The 26,504-nt window shown below is 49.6% G+C and overlaps 1 protein-coding gene and 1 non-coding gene across 2 annotated transcripts in view; both read left to right on the forward strand.

The window, feature by feature from the left end:
- The first annotated feature begins 7,114 nt into the window (after nt 1-7,114).
- On the forward strand, nt 7,115-7,186 carry TRNAS-ACU (transfer RNA serine (anticodon ACU)). The gene has a single exon. It is a non-coding gene; the product is annotated as a tRNA-Ser (tRNA).
- Nucleotides 7,187-7,699: 513 nt separating this feature from the next.
- LOC144111227 (tyrosine-protein kinase transmembrane receptor Ror2-like) overlaps nt 7,700-26,504 on the forward strand; it is a 434,452-nt gene continuing 415,647 nt past the window's right edge. The window contains exon 1 of the mRNA XM_077644442.1: nt 7,700-8,077. Within this exon, the coding sequence (XP_077500568.1) occupies nt 7,963-8,077 (115 nt within the window). The 5' untranslated portion in view covers nt 7,700-7,962. The remainder of the gene's footprint in view (nt 8,078-26,504) is intronic.

A 26,504-nucleotide genomic window follows, 5' to 3' on the forward strand; every position in this document is an offset into this window, starting at 1 on the left:
AAACGGCATCATGCGACGTCACGAGCCGACCAGTCACGCGACGAAGGCGATGACGTCGCTTAACTAATTAATACTAATTGATATAATAAGGGAACGCTGATACTAATTAGTAAAATTAGTAATGACATCATGTGAGTGTGGCGTCATACCAGGTCACGTGACAGCGACGTAATGTGCCATCAAACCTAGTCACGTGACGGCACTGTAATATGACATCACACCTACTCACGTGACAACGATGTAATTTCTCGTCATACCAGGCCCCCATCCACCCCCTTCCACCCCCATTTCAAGATCCATATGGATCCCAAATTACTACACATGCGCGCATGAAGCATTACAAAGAGTGCCCACAACCCGGTCCACATAATGACATTCGGATTGTCCAGCAGGTAAACGGGCCAGTTCTCATGTGTGACATACTGCAAAGATCATGCAACGACACATGCCTAAGGTGACTAACATACATTTGACTCTCGAGATGATGGTGATGATGCTAACAGTGTATCCTTATGAGCCCGGGGAAGTCTGATATACCGCTGCCAAATTGAAAGTGGCAAGGATATTGATTAAATATTGTACATTACCCAGCAACCGAATACAATTGTGCGGGAAAATAGGAATACCTGCAGCTCACGACCGGCGTAATAAAGCCGATCGTGCTGCAGGTAATAATTAAGGATGATGATGTTGGTGTTCCTGGGAGGTCAAGACCCTCCCCCATTTCTGCCACTTCCCTCCAGGTGGCGATGGTAATAGTTTCGAAATCCTGGGAATTCTCCGATAACTCGGTGATCCCGCGACATGTTGTAAGAAAGGGCTAGAGTATACGTCTTCCAACACTGTGCCAACTATTAAAATCACATGGGGCAAAACAACTGGCCTAGAGTGGGCAGCGTGAACCGCTCTCTCTGTCAAGAGAACCATGGCTCTCCGCTCAAATTTTCCCGCAGCGAAATCTTTTTCCAACCCCCTCTTCCACCCCGTGGAAAAAAAAAAAAACGCCTAAGTGCTCATACGCCTCATAAGAATTCTGGGCACCATTTCGTCAACCAGTCTGAGACAAGCTGCTTTAAGTCAATCACTTGTTTTCCTTCAAAACTGAACTAATCAACGGTATGCCAGCATCCTCGACGTTTTTTACCCACGAGCACCGCGCGAGCATTCTGCGAAGCCGTTTAAGGTGAACGATGGGTCTCTGCAAAATAGTTAAAGGAAAGAGAACGTGTCGTGCCTGGTCGTCTGCAAGGCAGGCCGCCAACCTAACTGATCCCATACTAGAAAATAAAAAAATAATTGGCGGTGGTTTCGCTCTGGCTAAACTGGAGTGACACGATAGCTTCAGCTGGCTGAATGGAACTTGGTCACGTGACCAACAGGTAATCAGCCACGGCGCCGCGCCGCGCCGCCAGCAGCTGCTCCGCACCACGTGACAGCGTGGCGGGGCCGCCACATTGAAGGCTCGAAATGCTACCGCAATGTAGCTATCGCTAAAAAAAAAGAGAGAATGATAAGAAACATACAAACAAAAATCACGCACTAAAAATAGAAGCGAACAACAGTGGGCCCCATTAAACATCATATTAGAAGGTTTGAAACAGCGACTCAGCAGCACAGCGCGACGATGTAATCAGTTCCATTCACACATCTTCATTAGAAAAACAAAGGAAAAGGAAGTAGCTACCACATCACCATACATTCATTATAGTTTTGGATTTTTTTCGCCGCTGCAACACCGCTATGCCGGTGCGTTCACTTCGTGCTGCGGTGTTTCGGCATAATAAGTGAATTTCCGAGAAGGAACAAGGAACCGGAGACCAAAAGAGAGGTGATTCGGAAGGATAAAAAAAGTGGAATTATATTTGTATCTGCTTGCGTTAAGGAGTGGGAATATACAGAATTCGTGTGAGATTCGAAACAGAAAGTCACCGATCAAAAGCTTCGACGGTGTTATACAGGTTTTTCTGGCTTCGCGCTTTTTCATCAAATCAGCAGGTGTCATTGTTCGGAACCACCTGAATCAAATTCTCTCGCCTGTGCCGACTACTCCAGTTTCCGTTAAGTCAACTTGTAAAGCACAACTGGATCCCCTTTATTCGACTGCAAGGCAAGAGCCATGACATCAGCGCCGGCAACGAGCATGAACACGAAGCAGTCTTGCTTAGGGGCATCCGCGCTGCGACGAATTTATTGCGTGCATGTTGGACTGAACTTTTTGCTTGCGGAATCCAATGAAGTCAACGTGAGTTACGTGCTTTGCTTGCTCCCGGGAGTTCGAGCCGACCGGCAGGCAGCTACGGTTGCTACGCCAGCGGGACAAGGGGCAGGGAGAGTGGCGTGCTGTGACAGTAACACTCCTTCCGGGAAGACCAGAGGCGTGCGTCTTCCTGTAGGCTCGTACTGCACAGACATTATGGCACAGCACCGGAAGCTAAGAGGGAACTTTGGCATCCGGTTGTCCAAACAGGGGAAACCGAACACCAAGCGTCATTGCATGAACACTGCGGTGATCCGCTGCAACACCGCTTCGGAAGCGGCACTCGTCGGAGTGAGACGTGGCAACTGCAAAAAGTCCCGACCTCAAAACTTCGACCTCACTGAATGACGACCTCACTCAACCTCAAACTCACGCGTGAGGTTGAGGTCTGATTTGCTGACCTCACTCACAAATTTTTGAGCCGTCGCCGACCTCACCTCAACCTCACCTCACGACGTGAGGTTGAGGTCGACCTCATGAGGTCGGAACCTCATGAGGTTGCCCACCTCTGGTGACGAGGCTTCTCGCGTGCCTACCGCGGAAGGCGACGACAGCGTGCCGCCATAACGAATCACGACACTGACTTGATCTGGAAGAGGCTATCACCTGCTTCACGGAATTCCACCCAGCCGTCTAGGTGGCACTACCGACGCTGCTTCCGCTTCCCCCCTGAAGGAGCTTACCTTTCGCCCAGCCGGCGCTGACCGGACACGTGATGGTCGGTCACGTCGAGACGGAGGGGGAAACAACGAAGGAAACTAAAGGGCAGACAACAGAAATTTGAAGAAACATTCTTTGATCGAATTAAATGGCGTTTCCAAACCAATACCCTAAAAGCAATGTAAGCCACTGCTTGTTTGCACGGCCGCAAGCCAAGTGGAGGAAAGCACTTTGTGTGTCCAATTTCACTGTCTGGTATTTATGATCTAACGGCGTAATTTTCTTCTTTACCCAGATGCATGGCCTCTGCACCGTTTGTTTGAATTGAGTGAAGAACAAAGAATAAATATATTACTACATTAGATCAGCGAATGCCGCCGCGGTTGTTCAGTGGTTACGGCGCTCGGCTGCTGACCCGAAAGACGCGGGTTCGGTCCCAGCTGCGGCGGTCGAATTTCTATGGAGGCTAAATTATAGAGTCCCGTGTACTGTGCGATGTCAGTACACGTTAAATTACCCCAGGTGGTCGAAATTTCCGGAGCCCTTCACTGCGGCATCCCATCATAGCCCGAGTCGCTTTGGGACCTTAAACCCCCTAAACCTTAGATCAGCGAACCTTTTTTCATTTTTTTAAGCATCGTCGTCATCCATCACTACATACCCTTTTGTGCCCTGAAGCAATAAACATCGCTTGAAAAAAATGCACTTGGTTATTGCGCATACTCATTTTTCCCTATAACATCATTCGAACCTGGAATCGGAAATCTTTTGTAAGGATCTGTTTCGAAAGGCGTGAGCGGGATCGTATATGGTCACATGACATCAGAAAGGTAAGACTCATATGCAACCGAAAAGTTGCAAGAAGCTTCTGGCTGCTCTCGCCTCACGCTTGCCGTTTCAATTTCCTCTACAAGAACAGCTCGGGGGAGCACTGTATGCTACACTGCAAAGAGAACGCTGCATGTGGCTTGTGCGTTCCTTCAATTACTTTTTAACTGCATAAATTAAAATAAATCTAGTTACACGTTTTCTTGCCTACTAGAATACATGGATCACCACGTGGCATTCGCCTACGACCGGTAAAAAATTTATAATTTCCTATTTTCTCTCATGCTGCTTCGGTTTCAACCGCCGAACGACGGCTGTGGTGTGTAAGTTAACGATTGGATACTAAGTGTTGGAAGTGGTAATGGAATGCGGCTACCTGGCGGTAGTAGTGACCGCAGATCGGCAGCACGAGAGTGAAATAACTAGAATAACAGGAATGAGGTGGAGCGCATTTAGCAGGTTTTCTAACATAATGAATGGCAGCTTAACAATATCCCTCAAGAGAAAAGGGTATAACAGCTGCGCCCTACCGGTAGTTACCTAAGAAGCAGAAACGTGGAGACTAACTAAATTTTTTTAACTTATAATGAGGACAACGCAGTGAACTATGGGAAGGTAAATGATATGTGACCGGAAGAGAGCAGAGTGGGTCAGGGAAGAAACGCTATTTAATGATACTGAGGTAGAAATTGAGAGGACGTGGGCATGGGCAGGTAAGGTAACTGGTGGTCTTTTAGGGTAACTTACTGTATTCAAGAAAAGGCAAGCGTTAGGGGGAAGGGGGGAAGGGCTGCAGAGAGTGAGGTGTGTGGATGCGATTAAGAAGGCAGGGTTAAATGGAGAAATACGGGAGTGGCCTTCACTCTGCAGTGGGCGTAGTTAGGTTGTTGACGATGATGATCAATTGAAGTATTTTGTCGCTGCATACCCCAACAGCAGTGCAGGAATAAGTTCCTTCCTCGCCGATGGCTGCAGAAGGGGGAGATAACCGGTCTGTGAAAATCCGGAGCTCCTGGTTTGCCAACAGGATGGCGGCTGTGATGTCGCTACAAGCCATCTATACCATGCTCCGGAAACGTCCCGAACAATGCATCTAATAAAAGAGTGTTTAAAAGCCCGACGGCGTGGCTCAGTGCTTTGAGGTGTAGAGCCATCTATAGATAAACGAAAAAACGATCGCGGGAGGTGTGGCTGCTTCCGGAAAAGGCGCGAAGCACGTGCCTATATTGCTGAGGCATCTGCATTAACGAGTGAAGAACAGTTAATCTTAACATCGCGAAATAAAGAGAGCGTAACCACTAGAAAAAAATATGCAATAAAGGTAGTTATACATCAATCGAAATGTGTCTTGGGTATTTATAGTCCGTCTTCTTTTACACAAGGGAGCCTTTCCCCTTGCTAAGCGGCGTCGACGTCGAAATTGGTGACTTACAATTTCTGCGTTCTCTTGCGAGCCCGTGACAACGTTAATGAAGTGGGCAAGCGTGATGCAGTCTGGGATAGCTTTCTCAACTGAGGAGCTCACGGGAGCTGAGGCCTCACTACATCTAAGCGTACGCAGCCGCTCGCTGACCTCGCACTACGTGGTACCACTTACTACTAAGTCACTATGAAGTACCCTCCATGTCCACTCGCTTTGTTGATATCAGCTAGGGGACCAGTTAACTCGTGTTGGGGACAAAGAAGAGGTAATGATACCCAAGCTGATATGTGGGTGAAAGAAATTGGAATGGCAGAGACATGAGATGCGGAGGGCAAATAACGGATGGTCGGTGAGGGTAGCGGAGCGTATTTTGAGTGGGATAGCGTAGGAGAGGACGGTAGAACCGGATGAGATTAAGAAATTTGCGCGGATAGGGTTGAAGCAGCTGGCTTAGCCGGAGCGGGCTATCTGAAGATCCCGGGAGAGACCTGCTGGTGACGACGATGAGTCAGGACCAGTGATATTCCTTCACAACGCCTGGTGTACACACCTTTCCTTTTCTTAAGGCATCTCCTTGATTCGTAACGATTTTTCAAGCAGGACTTGTGACATCTTTGTCATGAGGTGATGATGATTATGGATTTTTATGGCGGAAGGGCAGCTATGGCCAAAGAGCGCGATGTCACAAGGTATTTTTTCTTTTTCTCATGGTGGGGTCAGAGACTTATTTCCCAAGCATTTCACCCTAAATAAGCCGAGCACCAGACCAGGGGAAAGCTTGTACCCATTGTATCACCGGTGGGTACCCGGCGGCACTGGGGATCGAACCCCGCACCTCCCGCATACGAGGCGGATGCTCAACCACTTCGCCACCGCTGCGGTGAATCTTTGTCATGAGTGTCGCAGTCATAAACGTTTCTAATCCTACACAATACATCTACGACTCAAAAAATTCTGAGCGCACTCTAGCGGCCTACGTGGAGGAATGCCAAAGCGCGTAAGCATACTACATCACTTCGCCATTTCTGGTTGCGTCACAGTTTTAATACGAAGATTACTTTTAGGAAAGGAAAGGGCACATTAGCTCTCACATCTCGACGTCTCGGTGGACACCTCAACCGCACTTTAAACCATGCAACTGAAGGTGCATATGTCATCGGTCCGAAGCCCGGTCGCAAGCTAGCCTCCAACTTGACTAAAACATGTAAGCTATTTTCAAAGAGAAATGCTATGGCACCACTCGGAACGCTGCACGACGAACGGTTGCTCGAAATTTGGTGCGAATATAGTCGGGGAATGTTGCCACCAATTTGAGGTCAGCCAGTGATGTCATAATAATAATAATAATAATAATAATAATAATAATAATAATAATAATAATAATAATAATAATAATAATAATAATAATAATTAATAATAATTATTAATAATAATAATTGGTTTTGGGGGAAATTAAATGGCGCAGTATCTGTCTCACATATCGGCGGACACCTGAACCGCGCCGTAAAGCAAGGGATAAAAGAGCACACACCTGCCATCGCTGGGATATCATTTGTACCTTCATGGACTAGTAGGTGGGGATTTGATTATGTTCTTAAAACTGGCATCTAGCCACGTGGCTTGAACTCTGCAATAATCTGTTACCTGACTTGGTATGCCGTCACATTACGTCGTTGTCGTCACGTGACGTTGTATGAAGTCACATTACATCGTCTTCATGCGGGTTGGTCTTACGTTATATTACGTCGTTGTCACGTAACTTGGTGTGACGTCACATTGCATCGTGTCACGTGAAAATTAAGCCGAAGTGGGCTAGTAACAGCTGCGTCTATGAAACATTTTCATGTCAGGACTCCGTGAAAGTACGGTTACCACCACGCGGTGCCATGTCATTCCAATACACAACACCGCGCGGAAAACGGATTCCTAGTCGCACGCCGCTGCCCGCCGCGGTGGCTCAGTGGTTAGAGCGCTCGACTACTGATCCGGAGTTCCCGGGTTCGAACCCGACCGCGGCGGCTGCGTTTTTATGGAGGAAAAACGCTAAGGCGCCCGTGTGCTGTGCGATGTCAGTGCACGTTAAATATCCCCAGGTGGTCGAAATTATTCCGGAGCCCTCCACTACGGCACCTCTCTCTTCCTTTCTTATTTCACTCCCTCCTTTACCCTTCCCTTACGGCGCGGTTCAGGTGTCCAACGATATATGAGACAGATACTGCGCATTTCCTTTCCCCTACAAAACCAATTATCAATTATCTATCGCACACCGCAACCACCACAACGCAGAGTCGCAGCGAGCTCTTTTCTTTCGTGTGTGGAAGTGCTGCCATCGCGCGGATAAACCGTGCACCTTCGTTGGCGTTTAGCACTGGAGCGTCACTCAGCGGCGTCCCCTCCGACTACTGCGCGAGCTAGTTTTTGCTCTCCCCAACAGAAGCCGCGAAACGACCAGATCGCTGCGCATGCGCAACCGTCCCCGCCCCACGGCGGCGAAAGAAAGGCGCGAAGGCGGCGCGGCAACGCGCGACGCTGGCAGACAGCAGCTGCCGCCGGGCCAATTTGACGATGTCGAGGTGTGGTGAGGAAGCAATGTTCTCGAAGTTTGTTCGACGAAAAGTGGCTATCGCGGTGCTTATCGCACTCGTTCCTTGTGCAAGCTCGGCGCCGCGATGCCGACAGTGAGCGTTGCGAGGACCGTGTGAAAGTGTGGCGACTGGTGGTCGCGCGCGTGACTCATACCGACGACGCCGAGCGTCCGTCCCATGTGAGGAAACGTCAGTGTGGATACTTTTTCATGGCGAGAACTTCCGAGTTCCCCTTCGGCCGTGGGACCGGTGTGACTGGTGCCATGTTTTGGTTCTCCCTGTGCGTACTTCTTCAGGCTGCACTGCCAACTACGATGGCAAAGAGTGAGCTTTCATCACTGTTTCCATCTCTTTGCGGCAGCACCCAGAACTGTCAATGAGGAGCGCTTTATAATGAAAACGCGGCAGCGCTCACGCCTCATAAGTGTCGCGGTGTTGAAGCGTGGTTTCGTTGATTGCCTGTCATGTACACTTTACCTCACTAAAATTACTTCGTTCGAAAAACGAACTTGTCGGTATTCTCCGGCATAGACAGTTGCATTGTCCGCGGACAGTCTGTGCGCGTGCACTTTCGTTGATATGTCAGCGTGACTAGATGTTCTCCCATTCCGTTCTTAAAACGCGCCGCCTTTACACAGCAACTGAAATATGCTTTTTATTTAAAGCCGTTGACGTCTTTTTTTTTTCGAACACTTTGTGCACCGTGTGTTTCGATATTCTGTTACGTATAAATTTAGTAAAACTCGCTGCCTAATGGCCGTGAAGAGAGTATTGCCGGCTTTGCTAGTAATATCATATTCGTACCCAGATGGCAGCAGATTCCACGTTTCTCCATCAGCAGCAAGTGTCAGGGCCACTGAATCACTGAGAGAAGCACGCGCAGGCCAGTGGTATATACAAACGGCCCGTAGCGCAAACAGCGGGCGTGTGGTTTATGTCATCCGGCACGGTATCGCGCTTGCATGTCCAGATACACGATCTCCGGTCGAGCTGCGCGGCTAGAGGGCTTGAACAATGTAAAGCCTCTGTGTGCGCCACATGCTCTCCGCGCCGGAGCGTTCAGGGCCCACGCAGAGCTGTGTATTCCCGAGGAAACTTTTCTCGCGATATGGGCGGAAGTTTCAACAAGCGGCCGCACGTCCATTTATCTGCGTGCTTATTCGTTAGCTAGATCTCCATAGTCTGCGGAGCTCGCTTGCGTACAGTACAGGCTGTACAGTCGGCAGCACAAGTTTACGGAATCCGTGGGTTTCGTGGGAGCAAGTACTGATGCCAGCTGATAAAGCATGGACGCACCCTCGTATTGGCAGGCATTTCAGGAATAATTTTGTGTGAGATTGCCGAAGTACACTTTTTAGTACATACTCCGCGTTGTAAACTTTTGAAGGTGATGGTTGGTTGAAGCAGTAAATGGGAGAGAGCACTTGTTAGCGCGCAGTCAGCAATTACTACTCAATAATTCGATTTTGAATGAATGAGAAGCACATCTTTAAGCAGTTGCCCTCTAGCCGCATTATGTTCGAAGCAAAAGAAGAAATAAATTCGACTTTTGGGAGCGAATTTATAAGCGTTCCCTGTTTTATTGCTCATGCCTGTTCAGCGATTTAAATATCAGTGCAGTGGGCCGTGCTCTGGAAAACTACGTACCTAATTCGTCACGAGCTTTTTTGTACTTGGAACGACAGGCTCATCGGGGCACAATCACCACTTGGCCACCGCTGCGGTCAATCCCAAGTTATGAAGGGCAGCTTATCGATGTTCCTCAGTACAAAAGTACACAACCCATGTGTTGTATCAGTGCTCACCTTGAACGGCTGACATTGGAGGCTAATAAAACAGCTGGAAATGTGACATGCACAGCGTTAAGACACAGAGAGCAACTCTGCCCAGAGAACAAGTGCGAATCAACGTTATTGAAAGTGAGTTCAAGAGGAGCACAAATCGGCTGTGTAGAGCTCCTATTGCACGGAATCGTCTTGTGAAACTACAACATGGAGATCAAGGTGTGTCGCAGTCGAGGCGCAAATAATTATAGGTGGAGTGGTAAGACTAGACGAGGAACTGGTACATAACGGGTGGCCTGAGCTGGCGCGAGATGATTGTAATGAGGATCATGGGAAGGAGCCTCTGTTCCCTGTAGTCTCCAATTTCCTGCTTGAGTACTTTTTTAATTAGTATTCTTTTGCACCCTGCGTTTGCTGTGGATTTAGCTCGGATAATAACGATGTTGGTTGGTGTGGTCAAGTCAAATGCACAAGCGAACACCTCGTTTTTTTAGTCCAAAGCATGTTGTTCTAGAGACCCCAATCCGTGAACAGTACTGAATGCGGGATCCTTGACCGCTAACGCCACTGAGCTTGGCGCAGTTGTCGCACGCTAGTAAACTAAGAGCGAACTAAAGCAAGAAACCAGAACCTGCGAGAACACTCCGATGCGCGCTGTCCGAGAATTAAGATATGAAGAAGAACCTGAAAAACTACACCACCAGAATCTGCAGATTTATTTGTCGCCCGACCTCTACGAATGCCATGAACCCGCGTTTGCTCTGCTTTTAAAAGCCTCCATTTCTTTCAAGCGGGAGCTTTGAGGCCAGATTCGAAACGTGCCCGAGCTGTCGCACGCCCTATCGCTTCGCCGAGATAAGCAAACCGCAACGTGTTATCGGGCGCGCATGAGACAGCAGCCACCAGCGAAACGCGGTGAAACGAACCTGTCTAGTAAGCACACCCTCCCCGCCGGTCAGACACGAGCGAAAGACAAGTCAAATCCAGCTGCGCTCCTGCTATGGTCATTCGCCGCGAACACATCGAGACATTATCTCGGCAACCGCGGCCAACGCTTCGCGGCGCTGGCGTCAGTCCAAGCCGGTCCAAGCCATCCTAACGAGGTTCATGTTAAGTGTGCTGACGGCGGTACAATAGATGGGAAGCACTGTGGTGGCGGTGGTGGTGGTGTTTTGGAAAAACTCGGTGTATACGTCACAAAGCATGAATGAATGCTCCAGCGTTGGTCAAGTTCCTAAGGCGTGCTATCGGCCACAGATGTTTACGAGAAGCCTGTTCTCGGAGAAAAAAGAAAAGAAAGTTTTGGGCAGCCTCGCGACCCAGCAGCCTGGCAATGTTACCAGCTGGTGGAGCATACTCGTTTCCACACACCTTCAAGTGTTTCAGGCGATTGGCTTGCCTGACTGTTTCGAAATATATTGCTTTTCCCGCATCCCGTAAACTTTTGTGGATGATTGTACATCGTATGATAGCGCAAGTTAAGCATACTCTCAACAGTGTCCCTTTTCTATTTCATTCGTCTTTAACGCCCTCTACATGAAATGAAAGGGTTCAAAACGCGGCAGCGGGCATCCTGAAATCATTGCGGAAACGCCTGAACTTCACAGGATTTGGAGCCGGAGACCAGACAGACAACAAACTATCCTTTTATGGGGTTTTTTTTCTTCCTTCCGCATTCATTCAATGCTCTGAAGGGAACTAAAAGACAACAACCCAGTGGAAAAATATAGCACACGTCGAGCGGCACGAAGGTAGGGAAGGGGTCTTTAACGGGCCATTTCGTTGGCCGCGCTGCAAGATATAGAGGGGCGCCTGTCACGCCGTGATGCCTCGTAGGGCTTACGCGCGAATACCCGTTTAATCCGGTGCAGATCAAGACGGATGATTCCGCGGGAAAACGATAACTTCCGTGGACTCCTCTCCGCAATGCCCTCCCCGTACTCCGCCCCCCCCCCCCCCCTCCTCCTCCTTCGACTCCATTCTTTCCCCCGACCTCGTAGGTCCGACGCAATTGGAGCAGTTGTGCGCGTTGCCTATGCGCCCCCCCGTGCTTGGAGCATCTTACCCTTTTCGGCAATCTTGCCAGCCTAGAGAAGGGTTGAGGAAGCGAAGGAGATAAACTTCGCGAAAAATGCGGAGTCTACACAAGGCGGTCCAGATTGTTTCAAAACAAAACCGCTCGCAATCTCCCCTCCCGCCTCAGCCTCAGTGTTCCGGCAGTCGCATTCGCTTCGCTCTATCCCAGCTACGTGTTTCTTTCTTCTCTTCTTTACTAAACGCACTCAATGCACTGTCGACTGCGGGTATGGAGTTTGTGTTCTGTTTTTGGTTGCATCGTATCGACGGGGTTGCTGTTTCGGCACACCGTACAGCGAGACAACGGAAGCACTGGGAGGAATTCAGAAGAACGGCATTTTTTTTTTCGTACTTCACTCCCTTTTCTCTTTCTTTTCGTTTCCTTTATTCCTCTAGCACTTCTTGTGATCCAGTGAGATTTGTTTCCTAGTCGACTGTCTCCGCTACCTGACGCTCCCGCCCCTCAAGAAACCAGAAGTGAATGAGAATGAAGGAAGGAAGGAAATGAAAGAAGATGGCTGGGAAGTTAAATAAGAAAGTTGGACGGAGTGTGCTGAGCGCCAGATTGTTAGCTGCTCTGCGCTGCATGCATCGAGGGGAATTTGCATACGCCGTGATTGATGGTCGATGCTTGACATGCCGTGTATATATGCGGTAGGCGTGTCCCTGCTTTTGATGTTGCCGCATTTAGCGGCTTTGATATTGTCGTGCTCCCCGTGTGCGCTTTATTTCATTCTTTTCCTCTCGCAATTTGTTTTATTTTTATGACTGCTCTTGTTTTTGATGCCCGATTGAGTTTGTTAGTCTCCGCAGTCTCCTCCCGGCATTCGTTCGTTTCTTGAGGTGGCCAGTTTCCTCCGAGCTGAATTCGGCGTCTTCGATTCGTCAGCTTTTCCGATTCTGTGACGCATGCTAATGCAACATTCCTCCCCGGAGGCATAAAAAGGACCGCAGCTGCTGCGATATCCCATGCCGATATTTTTAGGTACAGCAGCTTACTGCACAGCCAGCTTATGAATCGTGTTGTTTTCGCTTGAATGAAGCGAACAGCAACAACTCGTTCGTGGGGCCATAGTTTTGCGTACAGAATCTTCTGGGGATGGAGAGGTCACGTTTTTGGAGCGCCAGCTCTAGCCTCTCGAAACGCCCCTGAGAACGTCTGGATGAAAGTGCGGCTACGCCAGGGGCTTGAATTTCGTCTCGGGCTAGGCTGTTCTTGGATGCCTGCGCGAGGGTTCACGTTTTGTATTTCCTTGGCTGCGGACGTGCATGATCCGGCTACGTGCCTCGCTTCTTTTTGTTACGCTAGAGGGCGCAGCTAGAGAATGGGAGGCAGTGAGGGTGAGTGGAAGGTCCGAAACTGGGGGATCAGAGTAGTTGGCGCTATTTTTCAACACATCCCAAAGCATGGTACAACTCCCTGACCACAGCAGTCGCGAAAACACTCCTCTTCCATCTCCTCTTCATCATCATCATCATCATCATCATCATCATCCCAGATGAGTCTAATGCACGCCTAGGAGGACAAAGGCCCCTCTTATAGATTTCCATTTGGACCTGTCCTCCTGCCGCAGCCGCATCCTTCCAGAGTATTTCCTAAACGCGTCACATCGTCTGTCTGTCGGCCGTCCCCGGTCACGTTTTCCTTCTCGTCCTGTGTGCCCCGCCGCGGTGGCTCAGTGGTTAAAGCGCTCGACCACTGATCAGGAGTTCCCGGGTTCGAACCCGACCGCGGCGGCTGCGTTTTTATGGAGGAAAAACGCTAAGGCGCCCGTGTGCTGTGCGATGTCAGTGCACGTTAAAGATCCCCAGGTGGTCGAAATTATTCCGGAGCCCTCCACTACGGACCTATTTGTTCCTCTCTTCTTTCACTCCCTCCTTTATCCCTTCCCTTACGGCGCGGTTCAGGTGTCCAACGATATATGAGACAGATACTGCGCCATTTCCTTTCCACCAAAAACCAATTATATATCGTCGTGTGCAGTATGACACTCTTAACAGACCACCGGTATCAGAGGGACTATGCGATGAAGTCCTACACTCTTGAGAAGATCATTGCAGGGAGCTTTGCAAGGCTGAATGAGTAAACCCTATTAGAAAAACGCGCACGTCTGCGCCTCTCTCTCTCAGACACGCAGGCCGCTGTAACGCAAGTACAAACTGTGCCTAGGGATCGTCATTGACCCTCTCCATGTAGGTGGGTCGGCCCATGGCACTGATAGGACTTCGAAGTCGCGATTGCATACACCTACATAAATAGCATGGCAGCTAAGTTACTGAATTATGGTGCGAGCGTTCTGGGACGTAACTGCCCACTTAATTGTCATGTCAGATAGAACTAAAGCGGCTGTTTGGGCTTGTTGGTCTGTGATCATGGTTAAAGAATGCAGCGCGAAAAGACGAGGACGAACGAAGAAGTGCACAGGACTGTGCACTTCCTGTGCACTTCTTCGTTTGTCCTTGTCTTTTAGCGCTGCATTCTTTAACCATGATGTCAGATAGGTTATCGTATCATGTGGCTTAATCCACAGGGGTCGTCTCATGGTCACGTGTCCGACATGGCCAAGGCATGGGCAGTTTCGCGCCAGAATGTATGCACCCGTATACTTCAGCACCCCGTGTTCTCATGTGTATGTACACTGGCGACTTCGAGGCAATTTCAGTGCCTCTGAACGTGCCCTGCTGTTTCGACATCTGGCCACATGGGAGGCACATATTGGCTATACTCGGGGCAGTGGGAAAGCGGTAGAACTCTTGCGAACTCGTGCGTGTGCGCTGACCGCGAATCCTATCCGGCTTCTGCCTCTCCATCTGCGACGTGGTATATATATCAAGCTCCAGATGCGCCTTGCGTACGGTTTAATTGGAGCACCGCGATACGTGGCTCGTGCCCTGTAGCGCCAGCAGATTTCCCGGGACTCGGGAGAGGGGGTTGGGGAAGCGTAGCCCCCCCCCATGTTCTCTCGGTCCCGGGTGGCACGCTTCCGGTGCACTTTGTAATCCGGATGGATGACGGGCCGTCCCCGTAGAGAGAAAGAGAGAGTGAGGGAAAGAAAGAGAGAGAACGCAGCTCGCGTTCGAGCCAGTGCTGCGGTGACGACAAATTGCGTCGCGTCGACTTTGAGTGCCTGCGTGCTCGAGCTTGTGTTACGCCATGGCGTCTCTGTTTAGTAACTGACGACACCCTTGTAGTGCTCGACGCGCCTCCTTCAATGCACTGTTGGAGAAGAATCGAAATAGCATCGTAATACTACGCCAGTCCTGCTACGTCATGGGCCTGCGGGAGGGCACCACCACTAATGGCTTGTTTTTCTCATCGTAAGAAACTGAACTCACCGCATACTTATCATGTACTATATGCAAAGAAGGAAGCCGCGTAGTGTGATCTTCCTTACAAGCATTTTATGCCAGAAAGTGCATTCATAATTTTCTATTCAGTTCAGTTCATTTCGGACATATATGTACAGTACTCACGGATTGAAATAGGACATTCGGAGCGCGTGGCCGTCGCTTCATGGAGCGCCGCCCGTAGACGCTCATGGAACCAAGGTGGTGCATTGTGGTATGGCGCGAGAGGGAGAACATCTACAAAGCAGAATTGTTCCTTCCAGTAGCCAATGAGCCGGCCTGTGGCTTACCACATGCCTGCGTGGCACTGCAAGGCTAGCGCTCCGAATGTCCTATTTCAATCCGTGAGTACTGTACATACATAATATGAACTATACCAGGTGTTGCAAAGAAGCCATAGTTTGTTTTTTTCAGTTAATGAGAAGGTTTTCTGCAGCATAGTAACACCATTGTTGGCGGACGTCAGAAAACAGGCCAACAGTAGTAAAGTAATTAACTAAATTCTTATAGGTAACTTCTTAACTGTTACCGATAGGCGCCTGATTGCAATTAGAGATTTCTAACCGGTGGTTAGTAATATCAGTATCAGTCTCTAGAATTTAGAAAACGTGATTGCCCTCCCTGCTGTCGCTGAAAAAAAAAAAAACCATTTCTCGCCTACCGCACGGATATCAAACCCCCTTTCATCGGATTTCGCGGTACAGTTTGTTTCAAAGAATCTTGACGTATTGCATTGAGGTTGCTTATTAGCCGCGGTGTACTTCATTGTATACTGGGTTCTTAATTTTGTTCAGTGCATAATAATTTGAAGAGCCTGTGTATTAAGTTAATTGGACCATGCAAAGTAATTGATCAAATAATACTCACAGATATGCTGGAATCTTATATTCGCGTGGCCAAATAACCAGCTTCAAAAGTGGTGCTTTCTGGTTGCCACGGCGTTTTTTTTTATTGAAGAAATCGGCATTGCATAAACTGCAACGCCTTGAACAATACACATGCGGACACTGAAGCAAATTATGTATGGAACCTGTCGTGTAGCCGGGCGCGGTCACTGCCGTTCCGCTACTGTTCGCTTCTTCCGATGGCTCACGCTATGTACGCTAGATAGCGTAAGTGCGTAATATAGAGAAACAATGGGGAAGTCTTCCGCACGACCCGACCGGTCCCTCGCGCATATGGCACCGCGCTGCCCTCAGGGTTCCCGGTTCCTCTTCGACGATTGAAATTAATGGGAAACCCGCAGCCATGCTTTCGCGGTGCGCTCTTTTAGTCCGCGCAGCAATTTCGCTCATTCGCTAGCTTTCCCTCTTTCTCCCCCCACCTCTCTCTTTTTACATCTGCCTTTTAAGCTGGTGCTCGTGAAAGTTTCGAAACCGCCTTTTCTCATTTCCGCCGCGCGATGAGCAGAACCTGCCATTATTAGTTATCACCGCTCGCAGCTGTTATTTTTTCATATCTTTTTGACTTCCGGTGGAGAATCTCGTGTTTTCCGCTCTCCTCCCCATCCACCTCCTTTCGCTGCTTCCTCCACGCGCTTTTGACCCCGTATATATGGAGTGCGCATGGCCGCTTTGTGTGTGTACATGGCCAGCCGCGCCCGCGCGGGCATGGAAATGCGATTATGAACGAGCACGGGTCTTGTCTCCTTACGGGGTGCACTTGTCTTTCCTACAAGGAAGAAATTTCCTATTGGCTGCCCATGCGGTCGGGCATCGCGCGCTTTGACGGAGGGAAGTGTGCGTGAGTGTTAAAACAGCCTCACGCAAAGAATGACTCCGCATATATATTTTTCTAGAGATTCGAAGCGACCCGCATGAGAAATACGTTGGGCTGGAAGCGGATGTAGTTCTTCCTTGCAGCCAGTTAAAAATGTCGTCGCGTTTCGTAGCCTCTTCTTCACCTGCATGGCTCGTAAAAATCTTGTGCTGGTTCTAGGCACGGGGCGTATCTGCCATGCATCGTCTCTTCATCATCATCATCAGCCTGACTACACCCACTGCAGGTCAAAGGCCTCTCACATGTCTCTCTAATTAACTCTCTCCATTGCCAGCTGCATCCACCCTTTGCCTGCAAACTTCTTAATCTCATCCACGCACCTAACCTTCTGCCGCCCCCTGCTACGCTTGCCTTCTATTGTAAGCCACTCCGTTACCCTTAAGGACCAGCGGTTTACCTTGCCTTCGCATTACATGCCCTGCCCAGGCCCATTTCTTCCTCTTGATTTCGACTAGGATGTCATTATTCCGCGTTTGTTTCCTAACCTACTCCATCCGCTTCCGGTCTCTTAACGTTACACCTATAACTTTTCTTCCCATGGCTCGCTGCGTTGTCCTTAGGTTAAGCTGAACCCTTTTCCACGTTTCTGCCCCTTAGGCGGGCACCGGTAAGAAACAGTTGCTGGGCACCTTTCTGTTGAGCGATATACGTAAACTGCCATTCATGATCTGAGAGAACCTGCCATATGCGCTCCACCCCATTCTTATTTTTCAAGTCATTTCCCTCTCATGATCCGGATCACTTGTCATTACCTTCCCTAAGTAGTCGTATTCCTTTACCGCTTCCAGCGCCTCGCTGCCAATTGTGAACTGATGTTCCCTTTCTAGACTGTTGAACATTACTTTGGTTTTATGCATGCTAATTTTTAGACCCAGCGTTCTGCTCTGCCTGTCTAACTTATTGATCCTGATTTGCAGTTCACCTCCTGAGTGACTCAGCAAGGCAATGTCATCAGCGAATCGCAGATTACTTAGGTATTCTCCATTAACTCTTATCCCCAACTGTTCCCAATTCAGGCCTCAGAACACCTCCTGTAAACAGGCGGTGAGTAGCATTGGCGATATCGTGTCTCCTTGCCTGACGCCCTTCCTTATTGGATTTTATTGCTGACTTTATGGAGGACTATATATATGGCAGAAGTGGCTTAGGTGCCACTTTTGCGTTTGGCCGAGACGGTCGGTAGCGGGATCGCCGCCGCAGCGCCAGTTGAGCCAGCAACGCAGTCAGGGCACAGGCAACAGAAGTAGGATTTAAGGGGCGAACTGTATGTGCACATTGTGCAGCATGGTGTACTGGTTCAGTTGGAGACGAGGCGGGTCGCGGCCTCTCCCTCTCTCTGGAAAGTCCTTCTCGAAACGGGCCTCCCGCGGCGTGTCTGGGACACTCGGGTCCCATAGCAAAGGACGATAAACGATACACACGCAGGTTATTTCCCGCTCCCCAGGCCGCCTTTTTAGTACACTTGCACTAGAGCTTCCACTCAGCCCTCGTTGCCTGTGTGATCCCTTTTTGTAGGCAGGTTGTGACCACGTGACCTAGCTGGGTGGCAGGTACCTATATAGGTTGCTTCTCTGGAGATTTTAACGCGCAAGCACTACATCCCTCACTCTCCGTTGCCTTCGCGACTTTGAAGAGCTGCGTGGAAAGAGGGCTACCTTAGTCACGTGTTCTTGTCACGTCATTCACAACCTGCTCATCAGGTTGTGAACAAACTGCCCACCGTGGCAGGTGGCTGTTCAATTAATGATTAGTCGTGAGAGGTTAGTTAATAGCTGGTCGTGAGAGCACAGACCGGCGAAATCAACAAAATATATCCCCAAACGGGCCGTACAGGTACTGCTTGTTGGTAAGCCTCTGTCACCGTTGCCGACCTCAGCGGTCCGCTCGGCAGCGCGCCTTCCCTCATGTTTGCGCCGGTTGATGTAAACGAAGCTAAAAGAAAACGACGCCCAACCATACACCTCCTTACAGCTGCAACTCAGCTTCGCATACCATTAGCGAACGGTGCCTTGTTCTTGACACCGCGGTGCCTTATCTAACGTAGCTCGAAAGACGCGACAGGACTTGACTAGAGAAATTGAAGTCGACCGAGCTAATCCGAGGTGGAAACTGCTTGCTCAATGCCGCGACCGCCTGAGGGCGCTCGTGTCCGTGAAACGATCGCGCACAGCGGTCTCTGGAGAGATGCAGATAGAGCGTCGGCGCACGGATTACCCCAATCTGTGCCCCGGGGCTCCGTTGGACCTCCACGAGAGCTGCAGGATTTAGAAGGCGGTGGCAGTGGCGGGGAAGGGGTGGACGACGTGCGGCCGCTATAAACTGGGATGGGCGGGAGAGGGAGAGAGAGAAATAGGGAGAGAGCTTTGATTTGCATTTCGACCCCCCCCCCCCCCCCCCTTCCTTGGTCCCGCTCGCTTTCTCTGGCCTGATGAACAGTGATTTGTCAGGGGCGATTAGGGACGCGGTGTGGACCCGGAGCGAGATAGAAGGGGGAGGGGGCAGTTTGAGAGGAGGTTACATCGCTGAGCCACGCTTAGCAGGGCATTTGCCGGCTCTTTCAGGAACAGGAGCCCGCGACGCTGTCCCCAATGACACAGCGCGGCGGTGGGGGCAAAAGAAAAAAAAAGAGCGCTAGGCTATACACAACTGCAGAAAGAGGCTGGAACCAAATCGAGGTTTCGGGAACGGTTCCGTTTACTTTCGCTTCTCATCATTCTGTTTTGTCTTGTTTCTGCGTTTCATTTTTTTTTTTGCGTGCCCGGTTTTTTGGATGGATGGAAGGAAGCAATGGGACAGCACGGCTGATGAAGGAAATGGAGGGAGGGGGGTAGTCGGAAGATGGAGACGACGATCTTAGCGAGGACTAGTCTGTCGTCTCCGGCTTTGCATGTTACGTCTCCTTCCTATTTCTCGCTCTTTTTCTTTTGTTTTTAGCCCGGCTGCGTTGCTCACAGCTACAGGCACACTCGCGGCGACTGTCGTTAACGGTGCGGCTCGCAGACTCGGGTGTGACTGGATTGCGCTTGGGCAGCGTCAGCGTAGCAGCTCCAGCCGGGACTGATGGAGATCTGACGCCGTTACTTGCACGCTGGGTCCCCGCCTCGGTCTTCTTCTTTCTCTACTTCGAGACCTCAATTCGCTTCGGCGCCCTTCCGGGCTTCTTTCTTTCTTCATTTCATTCTTTTTTCCCCCATCTTTCATTCCTTTTGCTACTCCCCGTCGTGGCGTGTTGCGCGCGCTTTTCGACCGACGACAAGAGGCGTGCGGCTGCTCTTCTCAGAACGTTGCGCTCCCACTGGAGCCGTGCGCAACATCTATGGCTTGAACGCGCTCTACTATAGCATTCTTGGGAAGTCGTTTGCGCGTGCTGGGTACTTAGGCGCGCAAATGAGTCCGGCGGGGGTCGCGGCTCTCGCGTGGCAGCCCGGCACCTTCTGGCGATGAATTCGAAGAGGCGATAAAAATGAAAGAAATAAATGAGAGATGGAGAGAGAAAACAAATGCGCATGGCGCGTGGAAACGGAGAGGAGAGGAGCCCAGACGGGTATAATGGGTAATTTGGCCCTCCCTTTTCTCCCTCGTTCTTCGAGTCGTCGATTCCGGTGGCCAAGACCCGAATAGGAGCGAAGCGCGTGGCTGCCATAGGATGCGGCGTGGAGCGCGTGCTGCTTTCGCGACGGGTTTTCCCCGGAAGAAGTTTTTATATTCTTTTTATTTTTAATGGAGGCGCTTCGCGGAAGATAGGGACTGAAAAAAAAAGGGGGGGGGGGGGGGGGGGTGAATGAGACACGGCGCGAATGCGCGGTCATTAGGCGAAGCGGAGCAGTCTTGAGCGCCGCGCGCCCGTGTGGTTGGGACGCGTTAATTAGAGGACTGAGATTCCTGTTTCCAAGGTCGCACGTTGCGTCCATTTTCAAAGGTGCTTCACCTGTGTTTGTGACACGGGCGAGCAACGCTGAATGCTGCACTTTTGTTAACTGCAGGCGTCTTGTACGGGGTGGGTATTTATGAAAAATAAATATCCAAAATGACGTGTTTTGTTTGCACGCCTGGTGGCTATTTCAGGATGAATGGGTGATATTGCACGAACTGTATGCTTTTGGCCATAGATTGTGACACGCCGGGGCGCTAATGCTCTAGGCGATTACACGGCCTGCTGTACAATGTGTTGAGATGAAAGTTGTGTGAGCGAACTAACCACTGCAGGACAGAACAGCAGTATATGGATAATTTTTGCTAATTTGCCACTGTTCTGTAAGGAAAGTGCCGTGGTCTTTGGGTTGAAGAAAGGCTGAAGCCTTGAAATTGGCTAACAAAGTCAAGCAGGTTTGTAATGGCACTGTTCCGAAAACTTATTTATATGAGGAAAGTTTTCAAGAGAAAGAGCCGTAAGCGAAGAGGTCATGGAGATGGGCGTTTCAGTGCGCCTTTTTCTCAGCGCAGAGGATCTTCGCTCAACGGTGTCTTTAAAGCAGCTTAGGCCCAACGTCTCCCTCAGCAGGACGGTAGCCAGTCAAACGCAGCACACTTCCCTGCAGTACGGCAGCATATAAAACACGACGTAGTAGCAGAAGCAGTGATGCATAGATTGACACTGCACTGTTCCAGTTGGCGGAGCCGCTCGTTGTCCTGAGTCACTCAATGGGAAGGAGTGAGTGTGCATAGGAACTCCACGTTTTTTTAGTGCAGCAACGGTGGTGTGCGGATTCCTCTCCTCGAAAGCCCATCTGTACACTGTTGAAAACGGCTCTTAACACATGCGTGTAATTACTGTATGACACAGTTCCCTTGTTCATCCGAACGACTGCCTTTTCTTCCATCCGACAGCCCGTCGCTGTCACCAGGCATCGCTTTCAGGTTGGTGATCAGAAAATGAAAGGCGCGGTGACTGTCCTCACTTCGCGGTGCACACCTCACCCGCTCTGTGAGGGAAAGGAAGGCGAAAGTTAATGAAGAAAGGAAGAAAGAGGTGTCGTAGTGGCGGGCTCCGGAATAAGTTCGACCACCTGGGAGTCATTAACGTGCACTGACTTCGCACAGCACATGGGCGCCTTTTGTGTTTCGCCTCCATTGAAACACGGCCGCCGCGGTCGGGTTGGAACTGAGGTGCTCCGGCTCAGTAGGCGAGCGCTCTGACCAGGGGAAGGATTCTTTCGTCCAGTGACGCGTAAGGTCCCCCGCAGGCCCTTTCTCCGCTAGGCACCGCGCTTTTGCGCGATCTTCGTTTGGTCGCATGGCGTGTCGACAGCTGTCAGCTCGTAAACAGCAGTTACACTGGGAGTTACTTATTACACTTGATGCGCTGCCGAGCTTGAAGTAACCAGTTTCGACTCCCAACGCGCACTTTTCAGAAATAAAAAAATGAAGGAATTCAAAAGGGGCATCGCTTTTTAAGCTTAATTCGGTCATTTTGTTGGCAGCACCCTCTGTTTATTTTGCACCGAACGCTGAGATTAAAATGCATTTTTGCTTCGCAAATTACCGTAATTTCCGGTATACAGGCCACACCTGGTACATAGCCCGCGGGAGCCGGTTGTGCTACCGGCACGTAAAAAAAAAAAAAAACTATGCGCACTCTCAGCGCTAGAATCGCAAAACCTCGCGACAGAATAAGTGTTGAAAGTTTCGTGCTATTTTCGGCGACGTTTAAAAAAAGTACTACATAACCCGCACCTACAGATAGGCCGCAGGACAGCAAATTTCAACTTTTAAACACGTCTGGTCAGCGGACTATATAGTAGGACTTAAGGTACATAGTGCTTGGTCATCCAACTCTACAGGGACAGATATTGCTATTAGTTGCTGTCGTGTACATTTCAGTTCCCACACTGTGAAACCAAACCATAAAAATAACGGCACTACTTGATTGCATACATTTTAGGTCTTCTCGTCTGGCGTGAAAGGCTTGCATCGTCTTTATAACCTTCTTTGTCAGGCTTTCAGTCCAAAATATGTACGTGCGGATTGAAGGTAGCGGCTCTTGAGAATATATAAAGAAGTTCCTTTTTTTTACATACTTTAGTGTCTAATATGGTGTCAGGTTTTATTTCTTGGTTAGTTATCATTTCGAAATTACTGCGCCAGGTCCCTAGGTCAGTTATCATTTAGAACATACTTCACCAGGTCCGTAGGGCGTTGACCCCGATACAACACCTGCACCGCGTTACACAGCGTCGCTAATCTGATGGGCTAGATACAGGAGCCTTAAAGGCCTTTGTGCGGGTCTTCGGAGTCTGCCAGATGAACCTCCCTGATGAGGCCTAGGTATACACGAAATTCCTGAGCTGACAACGTGACGAGAACCCAATCGATCAAAACGCACTGATCGAACAGTCCGCCAAAGCACTTCCCTTCACTTCCAATCTGTTGCGACCAACGGCAGAGTAAATAAAAAATAATCAAGAAAAGAGTAATCAGCGAACAATGCAAGGCAAAGTCGGTGAACTCGATTTTTTTTTTGTATGCCAGCAGACAGCTTTCGCGGAATTTTCGCGCGTTTCTCGTGCGACAAGCCAAATTGAAGGCTCGAGGCTGTTCGCAGGAAACGGTGTGGCAATGCATCAAACGAGGAACTCGCGCGAGTCAGTCTTGAGAAGGGAAAAATCCATAAACGTGTGAGAAGCCGCCGAAAAAAGAAAAAAAAAGAGCGCAGGAAAAAGAGGCGCCGCGTGGCGTGGCGTCGTTTGTATTGATTACAAACTTGACGACGCTTCCCCGTGCATGCATGTAAAAGGCCCCGTATAAACTCGCGCAGAGGGGCGACAAGCAAGGATCGCCCACTTCCGTACGCTGTCTTTATCGAGACCGGCGCCTGTCTGCCCCGCTTTCTGTCTCCAAAGACAAAGCTTTCTATTTCTCACGCGTCGCCTTCCATATCTGTGTCATTGTTTACTTTTTCGTTGTTCTTTTCCGTCGGAAAAGTCGCTTGCTCAAACTTCAGGCGCGGAGGGAGCGATCTGGCTCTCAACGGAGATAAATGCGAAAGCGTTCTGCGTCTGTCTGAGGAGCCTAAGTGTGGTTTCGTTGTCGGCGGCGCGTGGATGGGTGTAGCTCTGTCTTCATCTTTTATCGGGCCCGCCCGCGCTGAAACCTGCTTACCTGAGACAACGCTTCTTTTTTTTTTTGTTCGTTGTTATGCAAAGCTGCTGTGATTCCCCCATTTCATTGAACAGTGGGGAGAGTACACTGTAAACGGAAAGGAGTAAAAAATGGAGTAAGCGGTCCACTGACGAACTCCCTTGTAACTCTCTTTTTGGCTTCCATGTAGGCTTATTCGTGTTTAGAGTTTACCGCCTGTACACTCAAGTGCCTTCTGTCTCTGTAGCAGCGCCCTCGGGCTGCTTCTATTCGAGACTGATTTGTCCTGGAGCCGTATCTCCTGAAGATGCTGTCCTGGATTCATTCGCTTCAGTTATTACCACTGGTGACTAAACAGCCGGTGATACCACGCCTGATACGCAGGAAGCAGCGAAATGCGCCGTGCAGGGCTGCTCGATTACCAAGAAAATAAAGAATGAACTAAAAGAAAAAACAATGATCATAGAATGCCGGCCATGGCTAACATTTTGCGCTTGCAGCCCTAGTTGCGTTCACTGGGCAGTTCTGGTTAGGGAGCACCGTAGCGTGGTCGAACCAAGATCTCCCTGAACTGTCCTGCATAACATAAGACAGGTACTCGAAAGCATGTCCGCATCGCTTATAGTAACGTATGTCATGTGTAATACCACCTGGATGACATGTTCATCTCCGACCTGTTGTGTCTTATTTTCCGGAAACAAGTGAATGTCTTGCCGGTTTGCTACGGTCTGTTAAAAAAAAAAGACAAAATTCGACATCGAGCTGGGAAGCGTTAAGGACAAGTCGCCAAAAGGAAAGCTTGCCTGGTAACTACGTTCGCGTTGGTAGGAAGTAGCGTAGTCGTTAGCGCGCTCGTCTGTGGAACCGTAGGATGGTGGCTCGAATCCCATCGTGCATGACTTTTTCTTTTCTTATCGAGTTGACATCATGTGACTGACAGCTATAGTGTGACAGATTTCGCTGACGGACGGAGAGGCAACGGTGAGCCATCAACGCCTTTCGCCTTAAACGAACCACTTCTGGCGATGTCTTGCGGCTGGCTTGGTGTCGATGAGCCTCTTCAGTTCTCGCGAACAGTTCCATGAAACGCAGACACCTTGAAGCCATCCTTAGCACCGAGTCCAAGTGTGGCGGATTCTCCTGGTATGAAACCTCAGAGATTGCGGTGATACTTACCGTTGTCCCACTAGTGTTGACATGCTACTTCCGGTAGCGGTGCCAGTACTCTATGCTCATCAGGAATGCGCCCTGAAGTGCGCATGACCACCCTTGCAGGGCTGCGCAACGCAGTTTTACGTTTGCTCAGCAAGTGTGGCGCCGTGTGGTGGTGCACACACTCCACTCGCTTCGAGCTTTCAACCACCGGAAACGGCAACAACCCCCTGACCCCGGTTTGGAGCGAGTTCATTACGAAGAGAAAAGGGGTCCGGAGATCTCGCTGCCCCTCTTTTCATTGAGGCGAATCCTCTGGGAGTTGCGTAATTGCTTCGTTAGCGCCCACCATGCTTTGCGAGCGCCGAGTGCCTAAACCCGCTCTCCGGTCGGGTTTCAGCGCTCAATTAAGAACGCAACGCGATCCCCCATGTGTACTCTACGGGAGGTCTTGCGCTTTGCCCTGGTAAGCTTTGCGTACTACGGCGTCGTTTCGTGTCTACTGTTTCGTGGATATAGAATTTTAGCGCAGTCGTGGCTGTTGCAGATCCAATTCCCTGCGGATCTGTAGAGCCTCGGTTTGTCTCCTATCCGGCTGTCTGCGCTCTAATTATTATTCAGACACTTTGCGCATCTCTGATGTATACTGGTAAGGAACGCGAATGAAGCGACGATGGTCGTAGAACGACAGCAGTGCTTATCGTATATCTCTTGAACAGGTCTTGCTCTCAAGCCATTTGTTAACGAATAGCAGATGACGCACGGCCGACAGTATAGTTCGCACTGCCCACTGTTACCTTGCAGTAAAATGCTGGTAATCAAGATAATGTTGAGCTGGGTGAATTTGGGTGCGTTGGATAGTACAGTGCGCCGCAAACAGGGGAAAGAAGGAAAGAAAGGAAGGCGTCTCCTGTTTTCACTTTTCTTTCATCCTAGGCAGTTTGCGTTTTAATGTATTAATGAATGCTGGAGATGGATTCGTTTTGTGCGAGGAAATTATTTAGTGCAGTATTTCGTTTTCTCATTGAACTTTTCTGGTTTAACAAGGAGCCTCCACACCTCTCACCTGCCGACAGGCTAATAACGAACATATGCTTACTTCGAAACGATGACATTAAACGCACACAAATTCTTGAAATCGACAAGTGGGAAACAATTAAATTAACAGGACTCAGTTTGTGCGCGTTTAAAACCTTAGATCCTTGTTAAAGGAAAGGCTAAGTCAGCTGCGGTGCTTTCTCGCTGAAGTTTGTGTGCTCTTTAAAAAAAAAAAAGACACCATGCAGAAAAGCAGGCGTTAGTTTTTCGGCTGCTCCTCTCCCCCGCTTTTAAACTAGAAGGAAGAAAAATAAGACAACTAAAAAGGCTGGAATCCTAGCGACGCGAAGTAAAGAAAATACAAGTCCATACAGGCACACTAATCCTGGAAAGCCACCGCAGCCCTTCCTAAAAGTCCCGTTTCATGCCAATTACTCTCGTTCTCGTTCAGTCTTTTTAAAACGCCGTCACTCGGGCTTTGTTACTGTCTACTTGTT

Source organism: Amblyomma americanum, chromosome 11, assembly GCF_052857255.1.
Source record: "Amblyomma americanum isolate KBUSLIRL-KWMA chromosome 11, ASM5285725v1, whole genome shotgun sequence".
Classification (NCBI taxonomy): Eukaryota; Metazoa; Arthropoda; class Arachnida; order Ixodida; family Ixodidae; genus Amblyomma; species Amblyomma americanum.